This window comes from Meleagris gallopavo, chromosome 8, assembly GCF_000146605.3.
Source record: "Meleagris gallopavo isolate NT-WF06-2002-E0010 breed Aviagen turkey brand Nicholas breeding stock chromosome 8, Turkey_5.1, whole genome shotgun sequence".
Taxonomy (NCBI): Eukaryota; Metazoa; Chordata; class Aves; order Galliformes; family Phasianidae; genus Meleagris; species Meleagris gallopavo.
Window position 1 is genome coordinate 22,965,322 of NC_015018.2, and position 19,384 is coordinate 22,984,705.

The window sequence follows — 19,384 nt, forward strand, 5'->3', positions numbered from 1 at the left end:
CCGCTTCCGGGGGCGCGCGGAGAGCGGTGCACGTGAAGTTTGGAGCGGTGTGGGAGGTGGCGTTGAGGCCGGGCCTGGGGTGGGGAGTCCGGGTCTCTGTGGGCTGAGCGGTGCGGGCTGTGCCAGCGGCTGCGGAAGGTGTTTGCTGCTTACCACCCTTCTCTGGACTTTCGTTGTACGTTTCCGTGGGTAAAGAGGCGTTAGGTGTTTGACAGACGACATTAAATGTGATTAATTAGTGGTAAGGCACGTGTTTAGATGGGGCCACGTAAGGCTTCAGCGTAGCGAAATGTCAGATACGTTGTGAGTTTTTTGTTTTTCCTCACTGACCGCCTGGGAAGCAGCCATCTGGATTTTTTTCGTAGTTTCTTGGATAATTCAGTCTTATACCTTTTCAGTGTCAAGTCTAACAAGGAGCAAGTCTAACAACTGCATGTTTAACTTCTGTTTTGTCATTTGTTCTATAGAAGAACGGGCATGGCATCCATGGAAGAAAACTTTCCTCGAGGGGGAATCCAGAAGAAGCCTACAGAGACAACAGGAAAAAAAGCAAAACCAAAGTTTGAGCAGGATAACTTGTTTGATGTACGTCAAGAGTTCCAACCACCGTCAGAATATGACCTAAAATCCTTCCTGTCCCTTACTTCTATAATAACCTCTAGAAAAAACTTCTATGAAGAGATAACTGCTGGCATCCTCCTTGCTTCTGATCTCTTAAAGATCCCAGCTATCTGATACATGTTGAATGGGATGTCAGGGAAGTGCAGTGAAAATTACCAGCAGATATTGCACAAGCATCTGGTGCTGAGATACTTGCATTGTTCCATTAGAGCTGTTGCATGCATACAAACTAAATTTAGTCTTTCTCTGTTCCGTGGAGCATGGTGCAGTTTGCTTTTACTGCTTCTCTCTGCTTCTGTGATTCAGTTTTATAAAAGATTGGTCTCAGCTTAAAAGGGAATATTTTTGAAGACTCCCAAGAAGGCATATAGAAATTAACGTGCTTATTTTGTTTTTTCTCCAATCTTGTGTTTTCATCTAACTTTATTCCTGACAGTTGAGTTATGCCTTAACATGATGTTCATCTTGCTGTCTACTTTAATTCCTTTCCTCTCTGCTTATAATCTAATTTAGATTCACCATGAAGAACAAACGCAGAAAAGAAAAAGGAGCGAAGGGGATCATAGGAAGCAGAAGAAGTTCAAGGCAGACAAAAAGGCTCCTGCTAAAGACATTGCTATTGAACCACTCACAATTCAGGTTTGTGGATAAATGTTTTATTTTATTTTATCTCTCCCTTACTGAGCTTGGTAAAAAAAATTGTGTTTTCCCTTTCCCATTTAAAACCTGTAACATACAGCAGGAACTCAGGATGTCTACCACACTATTATCACTGACTTGCCAAGATAACCACTGTGTGCTGTTCTTTCTGTTTTCCCAGGAGATCTGTGAGGGGATGCTGCTCCTTGGTTGTATAAAAGAGGTCACTTTCTTTGAGCTTGTCATCAGCTTGCCCAACGGACTTACAGGATTTGTGCCAGTCACGCAGATCAGCGATGCCTACAGTGAATTGTTGAACGAGCAAGTGACCCAAGGGGAGCTGCTGGAGGTGAGACTGTGGGTCAGGGCTGTGATTTCTGTCTGGGACCTACAGGAAATTAACTCAGAATCAACCCGGAAGGCTTGCTTAAGAGCCTAGTTTCTGATGTCTTACAGATAGCTTAAGTTTGATTGCCTGCAGCAACTTAGCCTTGGTTAAATATTGCATGAACTTCATAGATAGCCTGTTAAACTTGGATAGATTTGTGCTTTCTTTTTGCTGCAGTAGTTAAATACTGATCCTTGGCTGTGGGCAGTTAAATGAGGAAGTTAGTTAAATGGTTGGAAGACGATGTGAGGATGCCAGTGTCTCACAGAGAGCTTGGGGGGAATAGTGTGGTCCTTATAATTTTGTTGAGTTTCTACATACGTCATGCTGCATAGTGCTAATGTATATTTTCTCTGAGCCCAGCTATTTCAAACAATATTTTCAATTTCCTGATAATGCAGCTTCTTGGAAAGAAAGAGGATGGAGTAACCTGCTACTCTGTCTATGCAGTGTCAGCTCTCCCTAGGTTGTTGTGGAATATACGATGTGCTGGATGCTAGCTAGTTGGTGGTGATGTTTTTCTTTGTTAAAGAAGGGGATGAGGTTGGTGTCTGGCTCTGAAGATGTACTTTGGTCCTCAGCTGCAACATCTTGGCTCTGTCCTGCCTGGTATTTCTATTTAAGCAAAGCTTAGCAGACTTTCCCTGCCTCTATATTGAGATTGTGGTGTTTGTGATATTTCCTGCCTTTTATTGTAGTGTTGTCAGAGATCAAGGACTTTCCTAGGGATTTTTATTTCAAAATTATTTCAAAAACTCAGTAACTTCAAAAATTCAGTAACTATTTCTGGCCTTCTTGCATAAATTAATGTTGTTATATTTATATGCTCGCTTACTTTTGATCATGTTTCTGGGCAGGATTTGAATTCTCTCTCAGACCTGTACTCTCCAGGGATGTTGGTCAGATGCGTTGTGACCAGTGTTGAGAAAAGTGCCGATGGACGTCGGAGTATCAAGTTGTCCATCAACCCTAAAAATGTCAACAAAGGTCTGAATGCATCAGCACTAACATCAGGCATGGTATGTGTTCACAGCCTTTCTAGCCTTTTGAGGTGCTTCTTGCAGTGCACGAGTTTGTCCTTGTATGCTATCAGAACAGCACAGGAAGCTGCTGCCACCAGAGGAATAGACCTGGGAGGAGAGGGCAATGTTGAATCTTGGTTATGTTCCTGCAGGCTGTCACCCATGAAACCATTCATTTGATTTATTTATTTTTTTTTACTTGGGCAAATTATGCAGTTACTTCTCTCTGCATAAGTTTGTTGTTTATGCAGAGGGTAGTATTTAACAGCCTATCTCTTAGAGGTGCTTGGTTGTTTAATTTTTGTGTTTCCAGCTTTATGATTGCAAGTTTGTGTCTGCAGTTAGAGCACCTGCTATAGTTGAGCATTCCATTTTTATTTTCATCCTACTTGTCCATTAACTCCATACATACATACATAGCTGGAAAGGATAGAGTTCAGACTCCCATTGTCAGGTGAGCTATCTAGTAAGAAAGAATGGTGCATTCGTTCTTTGCTCTGCAAAACTGTTCTCTGGCCTTATGAAACAAATGAGTACTTGTGTGGTAAATCAATCATTAGAGGTGCATTCTTTGCAGATTCAGCTGTTTCTTCACATTACTGAATTGCAATGCTTCCCTCCCAACAGCTGCTCTCTGGATTTGTGCGTAGTGTAGAAGACCATGGCTACCTCATTGATATTGGAGTCAGAGGGACTCATGCTTTCCTTCCTCATCAGAAAGCCCAAAATTACATCAAAGCAGTCAAGAGAGGTATGTAGTATGACAGTAAGAGCTGCTGACGTTAAAATAGATGTGGAGAATGAAAGGGATTGAAGCTCACTGTATCTGTGGTGTTAGTGCACCTCAGTGAGTGTTAGGTCACGATGGAGTCTTTGCAAATTGTTGAAAACAGCAGTGGCTGATAAGCAACAAGGCACTAGGTTCCCTGTTTTCTGCCAGACCACGTTGTTGTTCCAAGCCCTTTGATCCTTGCTGGCTGTAGTAGACCTCACTTTGATGAGGTCTTTTAGCTTCTTAAAATAGAAGGAACTCCAAAAAAGCTTTGGAGAAAACTACAGACAAAAGAGAACCACTTAATGTTCCTGGAAGGGAATTTATGCTGTGGCTTGCCTTTGTAGGGTCGGACTTGAAAATAGGGCAAAGCCTGAACTGCCTCATTGAGGAAGTAAAGAATGAGGGAAGAGTGGTCCGTTTGTCTGCTGATCGATCAGAGGTTGCTGCATCCATTGCAACAGAGCAACAGAACTGGACACTCTCTAATCTACTGCCAGGGCTGGTGGTAAAAGCTCAAGTGCAGAAGGTAATCTGTGTTTTCGTTTGTGGGTTGTTTTCTTTTTCATTATTCTTTTTTTGGCCTTCCTGAAGAAGTAAAGGTTAAGTGGACATAATTGGTAAGCTGTAAAACTCTGTGTTTGGGTCTAGTTATACAAAAAGAGCAGACACTGTTTTCAGTGAGGTGTTCCCAGTGGTTTCACCTAAGGTCTGATCTTTGCCATGCTTCTGATACTGTGAGTACAGAGGCTTCGGCCAGGAGATGGCAATAAACCATAGAGAAGAACAGGATGATTTTTTTTTCTGTGGTCTATGCCTAGGAAAGTATTCAACACTGTTGCAGCACTGTCAGAGTAAGGACAACATAGGGGAAAATGTGAAGGATTGTTTTTACAAAACAGTGTAGAAAACAGAATTGTTAGCAGTTGTCTGTTTTGATGTGCTTGTTTAGTGCAAGGTGACTTCTTGTGAAACGTGTGAATTGCTCTCTGTTTCTGAAAACTGATTGACTTCTTAATTTTATCTTATTTTTTTGCATCTTCGTGTATAATTTCCTTCCCCCTTCCAGGTGGCTCCACTGGGTATCAGTCTGACCTTTCTGTCTTCCTTCACTGGTATTGTGGATTTCATGCACGTGGACCCAGAGAAATCCACAAATTATTCTCCAAATCAAGTGGTAAGGAAGAGGATGAAACCTGGCTGGAATTATTATGTTGCAACATCTGTGATCTTCTTCAGCAGCATTTTGAGGAAGGGTGTTTTTCAGTGGAATCTTTTCTGTCTTATCTTTCATTTGAATTATTATCATAGCTTCTTCAGGGCTGTAAAGAGCATAGCCATTCCTGGGGTAATGGAAGACTTGTTTGGAAAGCAAGAGAAACTCGTGAATGATGGCAAATGAGTTCTATGGTTGTCTTCTGCTCATTGCATTTGTACCAGACTAGGCCATAAACAACAAATGAATGCAAAAAAACATCCAATCTATGGAACTGCTGAAGCTGAGAAGATGTTAAGTGCTCTTATGTGAGCAGAGTTCAGGCATCAAATGTAATGTCTAAAGCCGTGAACAATATCACGTCCTTCAGTTTTGTATGTATAGTGATGTTATACTGATAACAAACATTATCTAATAGGTGAAGGCTTGCATCCTCTCTACCCACCCCACCTCCAAGGTGGTGCATCTCACTCTGCGGCAGGCTTTCCTCTGCCCTGGAGGATCCCCAAACCAGCTCTCCAACGATCGCATAGGGGCGGTAGTGGAAGAGTCTACAGTGAAGGCTTTCTACAAGCAGTTTGGTGCTGTCTTTGAGCTTGATGATGGCATGCTTGCATTTGCACGGGTAGGTACCAGGGCAGTGAAGGGAACTCCTTCAGAGATCTCTTAGCCTCTTGGGGAAGGAAATTAAGACTAAGTTTTATTTCCTGCCTTAGCGTTCTTCGTGAGACAAATTAAAAAAATCAAGATAATGTGGAGGGTGTTGTTTAGATGCAGCCTCCCCTGTTTGGGTTGGGATGTAGGTGAATTGTTGCACAAGAGCTAGTACAACTTGCTGCCTGAAGGGTGTGTTAGAAGAGTTATTTTTGTCAGCTGTACTACTTCAACCTAAGGGTTATATAAGTGTTTCTGTTTTCCAAACACTGAATTCCCATTTGTTTTTGTAGTTGAAACATCTATCAAAAACCAGAAAATCTTTTAAACCTGCAGCGTTCAAAGCTGGATGTAAGCATAAGTGTCGGATCATTGACTACAGCCTGATGGATGAGATGTGCATAGTATCTCTGAAGCAGTAAGTTTTACAGACTCTTCTAGTAAATTTGGTTGAAGGATCAGAAGGGTTTGGTCAGTGGAGAGTACTGCATTGCTTTGTGGAACTGGAACTTGCCATTTGAAGTTTTTAGTTTTTATCTGTGTTGTATCATGTCAGGTTGTGTGGATATCACATTGCTCTTTTCCTAACTGTAGGAACATATACATACATATATACGTGTGGTGGGCTAAAGCCGGACTAAATGGTTTCTGCTGTGGTCATGTCAGAAGACTATAACTGAACAGGAAGCTGAACCTTGGTCTTCCAAGTCCCAGCCCGTTTTGCTCCTCCCTCTTAGTATTTCTACCTGTGGCTTTAGGCAGTGCAGGTTATGGATTCTCTTTCCATGGAGCCATGCCTGGTGGTTGTCTCCAGGAATGGAAACTGGTGAACCTCCCTGACCTTTATCCAGAGTGCCTCTTGCAAGATGGGTCACTTGGGGTAAAGCACAAAACTTTGGTGATGTAGAGTGTTGGGTATGTGTGGTATAAAGGATACTTCAGACAAAGTGAAAAGGAGAATGAAAAGGATATTGTTTCCTCTTATCCTGGCTTTTTTTTTTGTAGTTGCCTGACAGTTCACCTCTTGTTCTCTCTGTTTCCTAGTCAGATTATTGAAGCTCGTTTCCTGCGATACCAAGATATTCACACGGGGGATGTCATGCAGGTGAGCTCCTGAAGCACTGCTGACACTATGCAGCAGTTATACTTGGAGAAATTTTCTAGATAGCATACATTTTTTTTTCTGCTTAATGTGTATATTCATTCAACTTCTGATCCAGTCTTGTGGTAGATAGAGTGAGAAGAAAAAATTTTCCTTCTAAGGATTTCGATAACAAAGTGTGATACTCATCTTTCTCTGTTTTGTTCAGCTTTTTGTTAATGGTGGCAAGGCAATCACAGTCATTCTTATATTTATGTCATGGCTGTGTTGGTTGTATCTCTGGAAACAATCTTGAGTTGATAGGAATTCTACAGAAGTAGACTGTTTAGGTTGTAAAACAGCATTATGCAATGTGTAAAATGTTTACTAATTTGGTGTGGGTTAGACTAAGATTTTATTCTATGGAGCTTGTCAAATTTAGTAATAATATGTGGTGCAGTGTCCAAATTGCTTCTTACCTGTGCGTAGTCTACTTTTCATGCTGAACTTATTGATCATTTTCTCTCTTTTGGTCTCTAGGGCAAAGTATTGTCTCTGAAACCCATTGGGATGCAGGTGAAAGTTACTGATGGAATTAAAGGGCTTGTGCCATCCATGCATCTTGCTGATGTGATCCTGAAGCAGCCTGAGAAGAAGTACAACGTAGGAGATGAAGTCAGGTGTCGGGTGAGAGCTGTTTGAAAGGATCTCCAGCTGCTTTAAATGGCTGTATTTCATTCTGACTACTTAGCTGCTGTGTTGGTCGGAGAATGGAAGACATGCTTTTTGAACCTTGTTTTACTCTGCTTTTGTAGGTGTTAGAGTGCAATCCTGAAGAAAAGAAGCTGTTCCTTACTTTAAAGAAAACTCTTGTGCAATCAAAGCTTCCAGTCCTCTCCAGTTATGAAGATGCAGAACCAGGTCTGATCACACATGGCTTTGTGGTGTGTGCAAGGGAATTTGGCTGCATTGTGAAGTTCTACAATGATGTCAAAGGTCTGGTACCCAAGAATGAGCTGAGCTCAGAGCCCATATCTTGTCCAGATAAAGTCTTCCATGACGGCCAGGTAATTATTTTAACTATGTCAAGCCTTGTGTGAATGAATGCAAAGGAGAAATCTGCAATTGTGATTTGGCTTTGATTTGAGTTTTTTCTTGGAGAAGCCAAGTACACCAAGAGGTGTTCACCTTTCTCTTTGGGTAGTAGTTAGCCTCATCTATTTAAATAGAGCATGTGAAAGAGATAGCTCTTTTTTGACTATCTCACATAGTGGTTTTTTTTTCCCAGGGTGTGTGGTTTCTTTATTTGTTTTTGTTTTGTTTTTGCTACAGGTTGTTAAAGTAATGGTCTTAAAATGTGAGCCCCAGCAGGAAAGACTCTTGCTGTCCTTCAGGTTATCAAGCAAGCCTGTTCCTGAAGGCAGAACTGAGTGTACTCCAAAGAAGAAACAGCAAGTGAAATATCAAATAGGAGAGGTATTGAATTCAATGACTATTCCTTTTTTTTGCCTCTAAGTGTTCTCTAAAAAATCCGTAGTCACTTTGAGCAACTCTGCTTCAAAAAAAGGCTGCTGGAGGTCAGGAACCAGTGTTAAATATGCATTTCTTATTTTGTGGTCAGATCAAAACCAAGGTCTGTGTTGTCAGAAGTCAGGATAAAGGAAACTCAGCTCAGTCTTCTTGGAGGTACCAAATAGTACTTTTGCTCTTTGATGAAGTCCTTTTTCTTCTGGATGCTGTTAATGTTCACTCCAAAAGCAGCTGATTTTGCACTTCAGAGAAATGTTTCTTAAATGCTTGCCTGTTGTATTGTGGAATGAACAGTTTCCAACACCCTACAGATGTTACTGTTTGCAGGAACGTGACAGTTGTTGTTTTTAAATTGTGATTAAATGATTCCCTTCACTCTTCAGACAGAAAGTCATAAGCAAGAGAGTCTTTGTAGTCTTTGATTTTGCTGGAAGCTGAGAATTGCTTTTGTTTTACTGTCAGAGCTGGCATGCTTCTGAGGCTCAGTCCTGTTGATGTGAGGTTCTCTCTTGCATGGCTGGGAGGCCTTGTCAAAAGCCAGCATTTGGTACCCTGTGCATACTTCAAAGGCACTTCAGTTTTTATATCACTCTATTTCTTCTCTTTTCAGATGGTTGATGTGAAAGTCTTGAAGAAGAATGAGAATGGGCTCGAGGTTTCTATCTTAGAAGATGGAGATGATGTGATAGCCTGGCTTCCTACAGGGCACCTCTCTGACTTTGTTGCTAACTCTAAGCTCCTGTGGCATTGCCTTCAAGAGGGAGATGTCTTGCCCAGAGTTATGTGCCTGAGTGACAAGGGGGACCGTATTGTATCCTTTGTTATCTCAACAAATCAAATGAGGGTGATGGAGGAGAAGAAAAAAAATAAATCTGTTAGAAATCTGGAGTATCTGCAACGAACAAAATATTTGCTAGTTAATGTGTTGAAGCAGAAGTACCTATTGATGCTTCAGAGAGCTAGTATAATTTGCTTGTTGAGTGATGCTCTGCTGCTGCTAGAATCCCATTGAGATGAGGACTTGATTGTGAAACTGCTGAGCTTCCCAAACAGCTTTTGGAAATCAGTGTTAATCTTATCATAACCTTAGAAAAAATGTTGCAATTTTTATACCAAAAGCAGGAACTGAAATATTAGGAAGTTTTCAGTTCAGCTGGATGAAGCAAGCATCATTAATGCTGAGTAACTTAAGAGATAGCATTTGTTAAATTTTAGTGTAGGGAGATCAATATGACAAGTGAAATTGCAGGAATTTGGGCTCCTGTACTGCTTAGTGTGTAAAAAGTGCTATAGCCCAATAGCTAGCAGCATCAAGAGACTGGCATCAGGCTCCTTTTATTCATCTTCCCATTTTTCCTAACTGTCTATTCAGATCTTGTGCAGGAAGTCTGCAGTGATTTCTGCTGTACAGGAAGAGCAAGTTGTGAGAAGTTTCTCTGAAATCCAGCCTGGGGTGCTGCTGACTGGTTATGTGAGGAAGGTTATGCCCTTTGGAGTGTTTGTGGAGTTCCCTTTTGGTGTGACAGGACTGGCACCTAAAGTGGTAAGTCGTGCACTCACTTGATTTCAGAAAACAGCATGGGTGTAATCATCAGGAAAGGCTGAAACACGGTTTTTAAACAAGGAGCAGTAGGACTGGGTGTCCTGTGTTTGGACAGCTTCCTCACAGTGTGGTAAATGCTGCCTTGATGTTTGCGTTTTAATTCACTTCCCAAATGAAGTAAGGGACATTATTCAGTCAGAGATTTCAAGTAACTTCAATAATTCATTTTAATTGACAGCTTTTTGTTAATTTGGCTAATTTCACTTGGTAATTTCGTTAAGTCTTAACTCAAACCCTTCTCTAGAAAAGCACTGCCAATGTCTGGCAGTTAGCAGCTGTGTCCAGTAATCCTTGCCACTTTGTTTCCTCTGCACAGAGCATGAGTGACAAGTTTGTGACAGACACCAAGGACCACTTTGTGGTGGGACAGACTGTAATTGCAAAGGTGATGAGCATCGATGAGGAGAAGCAGCGTGTGCTCCTCAATCTGAAGGTGTCGGAGTGCAGCTCTGGAGATTCAGCTGCAGAGAGCTTTTCACTGCTGAATCAGTATTTCAAGGAGATGGAGGAAATCAAGAACTTGTTGAGGAGAAGAGGTAAAAGATTGCATATGTTCTGCCAAAGAGGATCTTATCTTAAAAAACACTCTTCAGATGAACAAAAAAGGAAAACTTTTTTTTATAATTTAAGAAGTTCAAGCAGAGATTTGGCTCTTTAGAGGAGCTTATTAGAAAAAGGATATATGTGCAGTGTCTTCCATTGACAAGAAGACTTTTTGGAATTAGAGCTGTAACAGGACCAAGAATCTCTTTTCACTTGAGTCTGCTAGGTTTCTTACATTGATTTGAAGTTGAAACTTGAAAAGTGAGGGTAAAATAGATGAACCTTAAGGCCACTATATTGGAAGAGTAATGAAGATGCAGTGGATCCAGTAGATGGGTGTCTCAAAAGTGTCTATGTAGGTGAAAATGAAACAGGCCGGGGTGAGATTGGATTCTCTGTGGACCAAAGCCTTTTTCCAGCATTGGGGATGTTTTTTTTTATTGTGAAAATTTGTAATTGATTTATGAATCAGTCTAAAAGTTAAGGAATGGGGCATCAAGTGGCAGGAATTTCACAGTTGTGGCACACAAATAGTTGGCTGTTATCTTTGAATCTGGCAGTGGTTAATTTTTTGCACTGCATGCTCTTTTATTATAAGATCCTTAGCCTACTGACCCAATTTCTGTGCTCAGTAACCAGATGTTAAGCTTCAAAGGGCTTTTGGATATATGAATATTGTGCCAAGCTCTGAAACTTTTCTAATGTTTAAACAGAGTTGTAAGCATGTGGTTTTTCCTTTTTTCTTTTTCTTTTTCTTTTTTTTTTTTAATTGGAAAAATGACTTTTGGAAGAACTGACTCTTGGAAGTCCTGAAGGAGTTTTTCTGTATGCCTGGGTGAATGGCTGCAATGTAATGTACCAGTAAAGCAAAACAGTGACTAAACTTGTATTTTTTTTTCTGGAGTTATCAGATCCTTAATGTCATGAAATTGTTTCTGCTTTCTTTAGATCATAGAATTTACATATCTGTGTTTTATTTGTACTTATTTTACAGATCCAGGAGCCTAAACTATGTTTTCTGCTGTGGAGGTGGATATAAATGCTTGTTCGTGCTGTTGTAAGGAAATGTGAAAATATTTTATTAAGAAATTAACTTGCCAATACTTTTTGTCTTTTTCTAGAAGAGTCTGGCTTGGCCCAGTGCCTTAGTGAGCTGGTGCCTGGGAAGGAGCTGCAGCTGGTTGTGCAGGATGTGATGGAGGACGGCTCAGCACTCTTCAGTGGCAGCTGTGTCAGAGGCTGGACTGTAACAGCTACTCACTACCACTTGGGAGGTAGGGGTCCTCTCTTTGCTTGCTTTGGGTATCACTCATGTAGTATGAAGCCTCCATCTTGAAATTAGTCATTCAGGAGAGGATCCAACCTGGTAGGGTTCTAACCAGAGCAGGGACAACTCAAAGTTTAGTTTACCTTTCTGCTATCTTGCTTGAGTAACTTAGTTACAGTTAGCAGTTAAGTAGTCTTTTTATCGCTGCAGTTTTTATGAGTTAAACTTGATCCAGAGGTGACCCTTCCTGCCTGCCATGCGCCACAAGTTCAGTTACTCAAAGTTCTTTACTGTCATCAGGAGACAACCTCTTTGTTCTTGTTTGTAGGCAAAAAAGTTGTTCCTGGTGAGAAAGCAAAGGGACTGGTTCTTCATGTGGATGCCATCACATCCAAGGTGTATGTTTCTCTTCGAGAAGAACTCTTAAAAAAAGAGCCAAGCAAGTAGGTTTAATGTTAATGTTCCTGTGTCACACTCTAGGGGAATAATGAATTTTGAGTGGGAGGAGGCCTTTTCCTTCCTTTAGAGCTGCAGGAGATTGAATAAAGGGAATCGAAAGCTCAGCAAGGGATGTCATTGTCTCCATTTCTGTTTAGCGGCTCACAAAGAACTCCCAGCACCCTGCCATCGTGCAGCACATAGCAGAAGAGTTTGCCATCGTGTCTCTGTTGGACTCAGGCCGGCTGGCAGCTGTCCCCATAGCCTCTCACTTCAATGATACCTTCCGCTTTGACTCAGAAAAAATGAAGGTGGGACAGAGAATCTATGCAACCTTAAAAACGGTGAAGGCAAATGATCTTGGAGTCGTGTTAGCAGTACAAGACCCAACGAAGAAGAATGCTTTTGTAAGGGACCGGAAGGAGTCTGAGACAGCTTTAGAGGAGACACTTGCTGCTGCTGTGAAACACTCTCTTTCCCTGGGTGATATTGTTACTGGTACTGTTAAATCTGTCAAACCAACGCACGTCACAGTTGCTATTGATGACAAATTGACGGGTTCAATCCATGCATCCCAGATTCTGGATGAAGTGCCCATATACTCTTTTCCAACGTACACTCTGAAAGCTGGACAGAAGGTGACTGCCCGGGTCATTGGAGGCAGAGATGTGAACACTCACAGGTGGGAAAATAAGCACTAATATCACTGACATTAGGGGAATGTGAAAGGTCAAAAAATTACTTTAATTCAAATGGTCTAGGCTGTTCTCTTTGTTACCAGATGCTGTTGTGGCTATCCTTTCTGGAGTAGTTGAGAACCTGAGGAAATCTGCAGTTATATTCTATCTCAGACCCATGTTGCAGTGAATCGACTCTCTCTACCTCTGTCACTGGATTTATCTTGAGTGTAGATTGCAAGAAGGATGTGTAATCTTTTAAGGTCCAGCAGGAACCTTAAATGCAAGCAGAATTTGGTTCCAGAGATTAAATTTGTTTAAATACTTTGGGTACCTAAGTTGCCACTGAAATAGTACTAGGAGGGCTAAAACAGAAAGGCCTTTATAGTTTTAAGGAGCTTACAGTTTTTCAGCAGTGCAGAGGGAGGGAGTACAGGTGACTGGGGTGTGATGAAGTGATGAGAAACTTTGATCTTATTTGTATTCTTTAGGTACCTGCCCATCACCCATCCACACTTCACACGGTCTGTTCCAGAGCTCAGCATTCGACCAAGGTAAGTGTTGGTCTTTATATTGTCTATACACACTTTACAGACCTTGTATCCATGTAGCTTCCCTGTATTGTTACATTCCTTTTGGGAATGAGCTAACCCATTTAGAAGTAAGGAGCATCATGTGTAGCATAACATCTTGCTCATTTTTTCACCCTAACTTAGATCTGCTAACTGTGTATGCTGTGAAATGCACACCATTTCCTTTGAATGTCCTTTTGGCTTAATGAACTGCCAAAGTGATACCACTGAATTGTGGTATGTCCATCGTGTTGAAAAGATTTCCCCTCTTAAGCCCAAAGACATTGTCACAGTAACATTGGCTTGCCACAGTTTCTTGGATTTCTAATTCCTATCTGCATTGCTAGGACAAAACCTCCTAACTAGTATCCTCTTTATTTGTGAACAGTGAAATAGAAGGGAAAGTTGAAACAATGAGAGATGACACCTGTGAGAAACTTGGACCCTACAATGTTGGACAGACAGTCACCTGTTTTGTGAGGAAGGTGAGGTCAGAGTCTTCCTAAGAAGTGTGCTAGGAGGAGACAGCAGGTGGAGGTAACCCCAGAGGCTTTAGCTTAAACCTATGAACAAACTGACACTACCAGGCTCCTAATTAACCATGGGAGTGGCCCATGCAAAGCATAGTGTCTTATGAGAAGACTTAAAGGGAGGGTGCACTTTTCTATATTTGAGAGAATTGAGTTGACTGGTGGTTTTAAACATGCTGGTTTGTTGCCAGCAGATGCTTCCCTCCCTGCAATCTAGCAAAACAGGCTTTGATAAATTATTTATGCCACCAGCACTGAGTATGTTCACTGCTGATCCTTTATGTGTGCTTGCATGTGAATCACAGCAGCATTATGTGCTTAAGAGTAGATCTGAAATCACCATTTTTGTTTGATGCAGGCGCCAAGGCTTAAGTAGTCCTTTCTAGCCTTAAAAATTAGTGAGTCCACTGAAGAAGGGGTGTCATTCACTAAAGGTCTCATGCTGTTTTTGGCTGTTTATTGTCTTTTCAGTACAATATCCTGAAAAACTGGCTGGAGGTAGAAGTGGCCCCTGATGTTCGAGGAAGAGTTCCTCGTCTGCTGCTGTCTCTGAACACCAAGGTAAGAGGCTATTACAGGTAAGCTACACAATTTTCTTCTGTGTATGTCTGCAGGTGACTGCCATTGACACTTCTGACATCCATGTGAACTCAGTCCAGTGACGTGCCCTTTAGGCATAACTGCTCCTCAGTGATGAGTCGATGCATGTAGTTCGTTCAGTCTGGGTTAACTGAGCCACTGAAGGAAAGCTGAGCTATCTGTCATGGGAACACATCAAAGATGTGTTTGAAAACTTTAAAGCTTCATAGGAGTGTACACAAATCAATGCTGTGCAAAGCTCCTTTTCTGGTAATAGGTGGAAATCTTCTTCCCTTTCAGGTCTTAAAACATCCAGAAAAGAACTTCAAAAATGGCCAAGCGTTATCTGCTACAGTGACTGGAACAGATGCCACCGAAACAAACCTCTTCTTGTCGCTCACAGGTATAGTAGAGCCTTAACAGCAGGACACAAGTAAATGTAATGCTTTCCTCAGAATTGGATCTTCACTGACCTCCTCAGTGAAGGAAGCTATTACACTTGAGAGCCAAGCTGTAGCTCCTTGTAAAATGGAACTATCCCCTTGGACCCTGACCCAGATGTAGCAGTGTGCAAAGTAAGAGGGGTCAAATCTTTAAGGAACTGCTTACCTACTGTTTCAGACAGAAGTCCTATCTGAAGCACATACGAATATATTCCTTTCTGACCTCAAACATGAGGTGGTACATCTGCCTATATCTCTAAGTTATTCTGAATGTTGTAACTGTGCAGTTAAGGATCTCACCTCTGCTCTCATGGCGAGCATGTTGCTATAGACTGAGAGAGCACAGACTGCACCTTGCCAGAAGCTAGTGGGTTTGGTATGTGACCTATGCAACTAAAATCAGCCTCACTGGCTCAGTAGCCCTGTTAGTTTGGTTGCGTGCTTTTAGAGTATTATGAAGACTTTTCCCTCCTTTGCCATTTCCAGGAATTCAGTCACTGGAACCAGGTACCATCACTGTAGGCATGGTAGCAAAAATGATTCCTCACATTGGTTTGACCATCACTCTGCCAGGTGGGAAGACTGGCAAAGTCAGTATCTTTCACCTAAGCGATAAGTACACAGAGAGTCCTCTGAGTGACTTCAAAATTGGCAAAGTTGTCAGGTCAGTAACTCTTGTTGTTCTTTGTTGTTCTTTTGAGCAACAAGGCTTAGAAATGTATTCCTATTTGGTGACAGTTTTTTCACTGCCACAAGATGATGTTAGATCTGTAAGGTTCAGCTTGTTGCTAAGATATAATGCTTACTTTCTGGGTCGCCTGTTTAGAAGAGAAGTCTGTAACCTCATATGTGTTTGGCTGAAACATCACTTTTCAGGAATTAAAAAGCCCCCTTTGATTGCCTTCTTGGACTGTCATTTGAGAGAAGATAATCTTGTAGTTAAGCTGATGATGGGATTGAGGGAGGTCAGTTATCCCAGCTCTCCTATAGTTCTGTGTGCTATTTGGCAAACCAGTTGCCTTTACATTTATAATGTTTGAGTAATTGCCTTTCTCTACTGCACAAACTTGTTGGGAATGCTGGAGGGTGAAATGAGTCAAGTAATTCAGCTGTAACAATCTTCAGTTCTTTTATGCTTCTAATAGAGACTAGGTACAGCAAATAGACTTGTTTCAAAATGCCCTTCAGATGGTGTCACGAACTTTTCTGTTATGCTGCTTTGTGTTAGGCAGTGAGTACTCTAAGGGACAGAGTGTTTTTTTTCCACCTGGAGCTTCATTTTACTGGTGAAAATATCTGTTTCCATGTGTGCCCTTATTTAAGGGTAAAAAATAATCCCTTTGTTTCCTCCCTTCATTCTGCTATGCAGATGTTACATCCTCTCCAATGAGAATGGCAAAATCCAGTTATCTCTTCGGCAGTCCAGGTTGGTGTCTTCCCTTCAAACTATCTCCTACCAGTGAGGAAAAAAAGATGGTGAAATCCAGTTGCTGTTGCTTTGTATTGTTCACTGTGAAGTGTTCAGAAGACAAGAGCTAGATTTATTTATTTATTTTCTGTAAAGGATGATCTTGTTTCCTGTGTATCAACAAGGCTGCAAAGTCTGACATTTAATGTAGAGCTGATAAAGAGTGTTCAGATGGCATTTTTATTTCTCACTGTTTATAGATTTGATTTGACACTCCTTTTTGTTTAGGAGGAAAGAAAAAGTTCCTTCCTGGAATTTGCAATTCAAATGTGTTACTTTCAGTGTTCAGCTGCATTTTAACCATTTTGGGTAAAGAACAGAATGTGTTAAATGCCTTCTTTTAAAACTGAGTCTCTTGTGTTGTCTTCTCTGTACAACAAAGATACGCAATCTGTGTTGGAATGAACTATCTTGAAAAAGGAGGAGAGGAAGAAAAAAAACATGGCCATTCTTGCACAAAACTTCAGACAGCATTTTGCATTTTACATTTTTTTTAGTGTCAGAGGAAGCCATGCTGATCTATTCATAGAATTATAGAATATCCTGAGATGGAAGTGGTGCACAAGGATTATTGCATCCAGCTTCTGGCTCCACATAAGACCTCCCAAAATTCAAATTCTGTGTCTGTGAATGTTGTCCAGACATTGCTGCTGTCAGCTTGGTGCTGTGACTGCTGCCCTGAGGAGCCTGTTCTGGTGCCTGACTACCTCTCTGTGAGGAGCCTTTCCCTGCTCCCAGCCTGGCCTCTCTTGGCCCAGCTTCATACCATTCCTTTTGCTTCTGTTCCTGTCACCAGAGAGCAGAGATCAGTGCCTGCTCCTCTGCTCCCCCCGTAAGGAAGTTGAACAAGCCAACTGACCTAGGTGCTCCTCATACATCCTGCCCTGTAGACCCTTCATTATCTTTGTTGCCCTCCTTTGGACATTCTGTTACAGTTTTATATCCTATTTAAATTGTGGTGCCCCAAATTTGTTCTGTTTGACTCTGTTTACAGCACCACATCTGTTCTCTAATGCTATGTATAACTTGGCAAAGATGCAAATAGTCCATTAGTGCATTTGAATTAAGTGAAGGATGTCTCTGGTATGTTTTCCAGAACATACTAGCTGTTCTTAATGCCTATTTCTTTGCTTAATATCTAGAGCAGAATGTGGTATTCTCAGATGAATGAGTGCTTTATTTTCTTACCTCTCTTTTCTTCTAGATTAAACCCAAAGAACAGCAGCAAAGTGGAGGATGCTGAAATAACAAGTATTAAGGATGTTAAAAAAGGCCAGCTATTAAGAGGCTATGTCAAATCAGTTACTCCGTCAGGTGTATTCTTTGGGTGAGCAGCAAAATAAAAATATACTGGAAAATGGGGGGTCTTGGCAAACTCTGTATGTACAGTTCTGGAATCTTTAAAGGAGTGTCTGATGTAGTTTTGTGTTGCAAAATGACATTTTTATTTCTGAGATTACATTTATTGCTACATTCCTGAGCCTGTGAAATTGAAATATGGAAAATTTGAGTGATATTATACAGAACTTGTGGTTCCACAGATAGAGTCATTGTGCTTTTTCTCTTCTGTTATGGACCATTTATTTACATGTTTTCTTCTTCTCAGCTTGTCTGCTTCTCTTCTGGGCCGAATCCTGTTCCAGAACGTTTCCCCTTACTTTGTACAGAAACACTCCTTGTATGAGAAATACCTGCCAGAGGGAAAGCTGCTCACTGCCAAGGTCCTTGAGTAAGTGCAAGGTTCTTGAAAAAGGGCTCTTAATTAGTAGAAGGGAGATGAGGTAGGAAATGGCAATAGAAGGAGGGACAGTAAAAGATCAAAAGATTATTGGGACTAGCTCAGACAATTACAGTCATCTTAAATGTTTTTATGATTATTTTCTTCTCTCTCACTGCTCCTGGCAACACTCTGAAGTGTAAATAAAAATGAAAATCATGTTGAGCTCTCTCTCCTGCCTGAGGACACTGAGATGCCAAGCGTCTTGCCTGAATCCCTAGGCTTACCACGCTATGGTGCAGAGGAAGAGAAAAGAGAAGAAGATAAGGAGGAGAAGAAGGAAAAGGTTAAGATGAAGAGAAAACAGAGAAGAGTGAACTCTGAGAGTGAGCAGGTATGGACATGATTGCTCAGGATATGCTAAAGGACTTGTTTGGCCCAAATTATGCTGAAGATCCCCTGGGGACAGGTTGGGGAATTCAAGTAGGGAAAAAAATTATTAATTTTTGTTGGAGATCTGTAAAGATGAGAAACAGATCCTTTTGGGTTGGAGTTTACTGAACAAGCAGCCCATCTATGTTGCTTGTGTGAGCTGTTCTATTGATTTTGCCAACAGATGTAGGTGAGCATGAGTTTATTCTTTTGTTTCCATTATATGAGAGTACAGTGGGAAAAGTTGTGCCAGGGCACTGCCCTTTCTCTGCCGCCAGACTCATTACTGTGACTTCAGAATTGTCTATAAGACTTACTCCAGATGTCTTCGTTCACCATGTGCTCATTTCCCCCTGTTGCAGGAAGCAAAGCCAAAAAAAAGGAAGCTTTCTCCATCGGATGAAAATGACAGTGGAATTGAAGTGTATTACCGGGAAGAAGAGGATGGTGACCAGGAGGGAGAGGCAGCTGAGAAGAAATCTAGGGTGAGAAGTTGGAAGGAGTAGGTGAAGTTGGGAACAACTTTGCAGCCCTATTGAAATGTATCAGTTCTAACTGGGATGCCAGTAACTGTCATTGCCAGAGCTACAAGGGAACAGTTTGTCAGCTGTGAATGGTGCACGATGTACTGGGTTTCACTTACAGCAATGGTGACCAGAGTAATGTTTTTCTGGTGAGCCGTTTGCAAGCGGGAGAAGTCAATGGTAGGCTGTCACAGTAGGCCGTGTCCCAAACAACCAGCATCTATGTCTGATTTCAGTGTAAAATCTTAAGATTAAAACCTAGAATGTGCTCTGTTTTCCTCCAAGCAGATAAGGAAATGTGGTGAAGTTTCCAGGCTGCAAGTTTCCACAGGCTTCACCTGGGATGAGGACATAAATGCAGTGGAAGTGCCTGTACTGAATCAGAAGGAAGAGAGCTCGGAGAGTGAGGAGGAGGAGGAGAATCTGCAGTCTAAGGTACTGTGTGCTAGTATCACCTGCACAGGAGACACCACATGGTGGCCATCACGTGTTGTCTTGATACTTGCATGTCTGATTGCCTGGGAGCAAAGCCTCTTAACCCAAGGGATGATCTCTGATGACTAATACAGAAATTCCTGAAATACACTGAGTGCTGGGTTTAGCAGCAGGTAATCTCTGAAGCAGAGAAGAGAAATAGAGATTCTCACGTAGACATGTGAGGGAAAAAA

General features: G+C 41.5%; 1 protein-coding gene across 1 annotated transcript in view; it reads left to right on the forward strand.

Annotated features, from left to right (window-relative positions):
• The first annotated feature begins 34 nt into the window (after positions 1 to 34).
• The window catches only part of PDCD11 (programmed cell death 11), a 23,809-nt gene continuing 4,459 nt past the window's right edge, over positions 35 to 19,384 (forward strand). The window contains 31 exon segments of the mRNA XM_010714657.3: positions 35 to 175; positions 468 to 585; positions 1,135 to 1,260; positions 1,442 to 1,609; positions 2,506 to 2,667; positions 3,298 to 3,421; positions 3,790 to 3,971; positions 4,512 to 4,619; positions 5,077 to 5,283; positions 5,606 to 5,730; positions 6,357 to 6,417; positions 6,934 to 7,080; positions 7,209 to 7,460; positions 7,726 to 7,869; positions 8,534 to 8,734; positions 9,296 to 9,466; positions 9,843 to 10,062; positions 11,191 to 11,343; positions 11,665 to 11,783; positions 11,933 to 12,456; positions 12,943 to 13,005; positions 13,412 to 13,508; positions 14,025 to 14,114; positions 14,433 to 14,535; positions 15,062 to 15,239; positions 15,945 to 16,001; positions 17,248 to 17,370; positions 17,650 to 17,772; positions 17,959 to 18,154; positions 18,555 to 18,677; positions 19,005 to 19,151. Of these exon segments, the coding sequence (XP_010712959.1) occupies positions 478 to 585; positions 1,135 to 1,260; positions 1,442 to 1,609; positions 2,506 to 2,667; positions 3,298 to 3,421; positions 3,790 to 3,971; positions 4,512 to 4,619; positions 5,077 to 5,283; positions 5,606 to 5,730; positions 6,357 to 6,417; positions 6,934 to 7,080; positions 7,209 to 7,460; positions 7,726 to 7,869; positions 8,534 to 8,734; positions 9,296 to 9,466; positions 9,843 to 10,062; positions 11,191 to 11,343; positions 11,665 to 11,783; positions 11,933 to 12,456; positions 12,943 to 13,005; positions 13,412 to 13,508; positions 14,025 to 14,114; positions 14,433 to 14,535; positions 15,062 to 15,239; positions 15,945 to 16,001; positions 17,248 to 17,370; positions 17,650 to 17,772; positions 17,959 to 18,154; positions 18,555 to 18,677; positions 19,005 to 19,151 (4,602 nt within the window). The 5' untranslated portion in view covers positions 35 to 175; positions 468 to 477.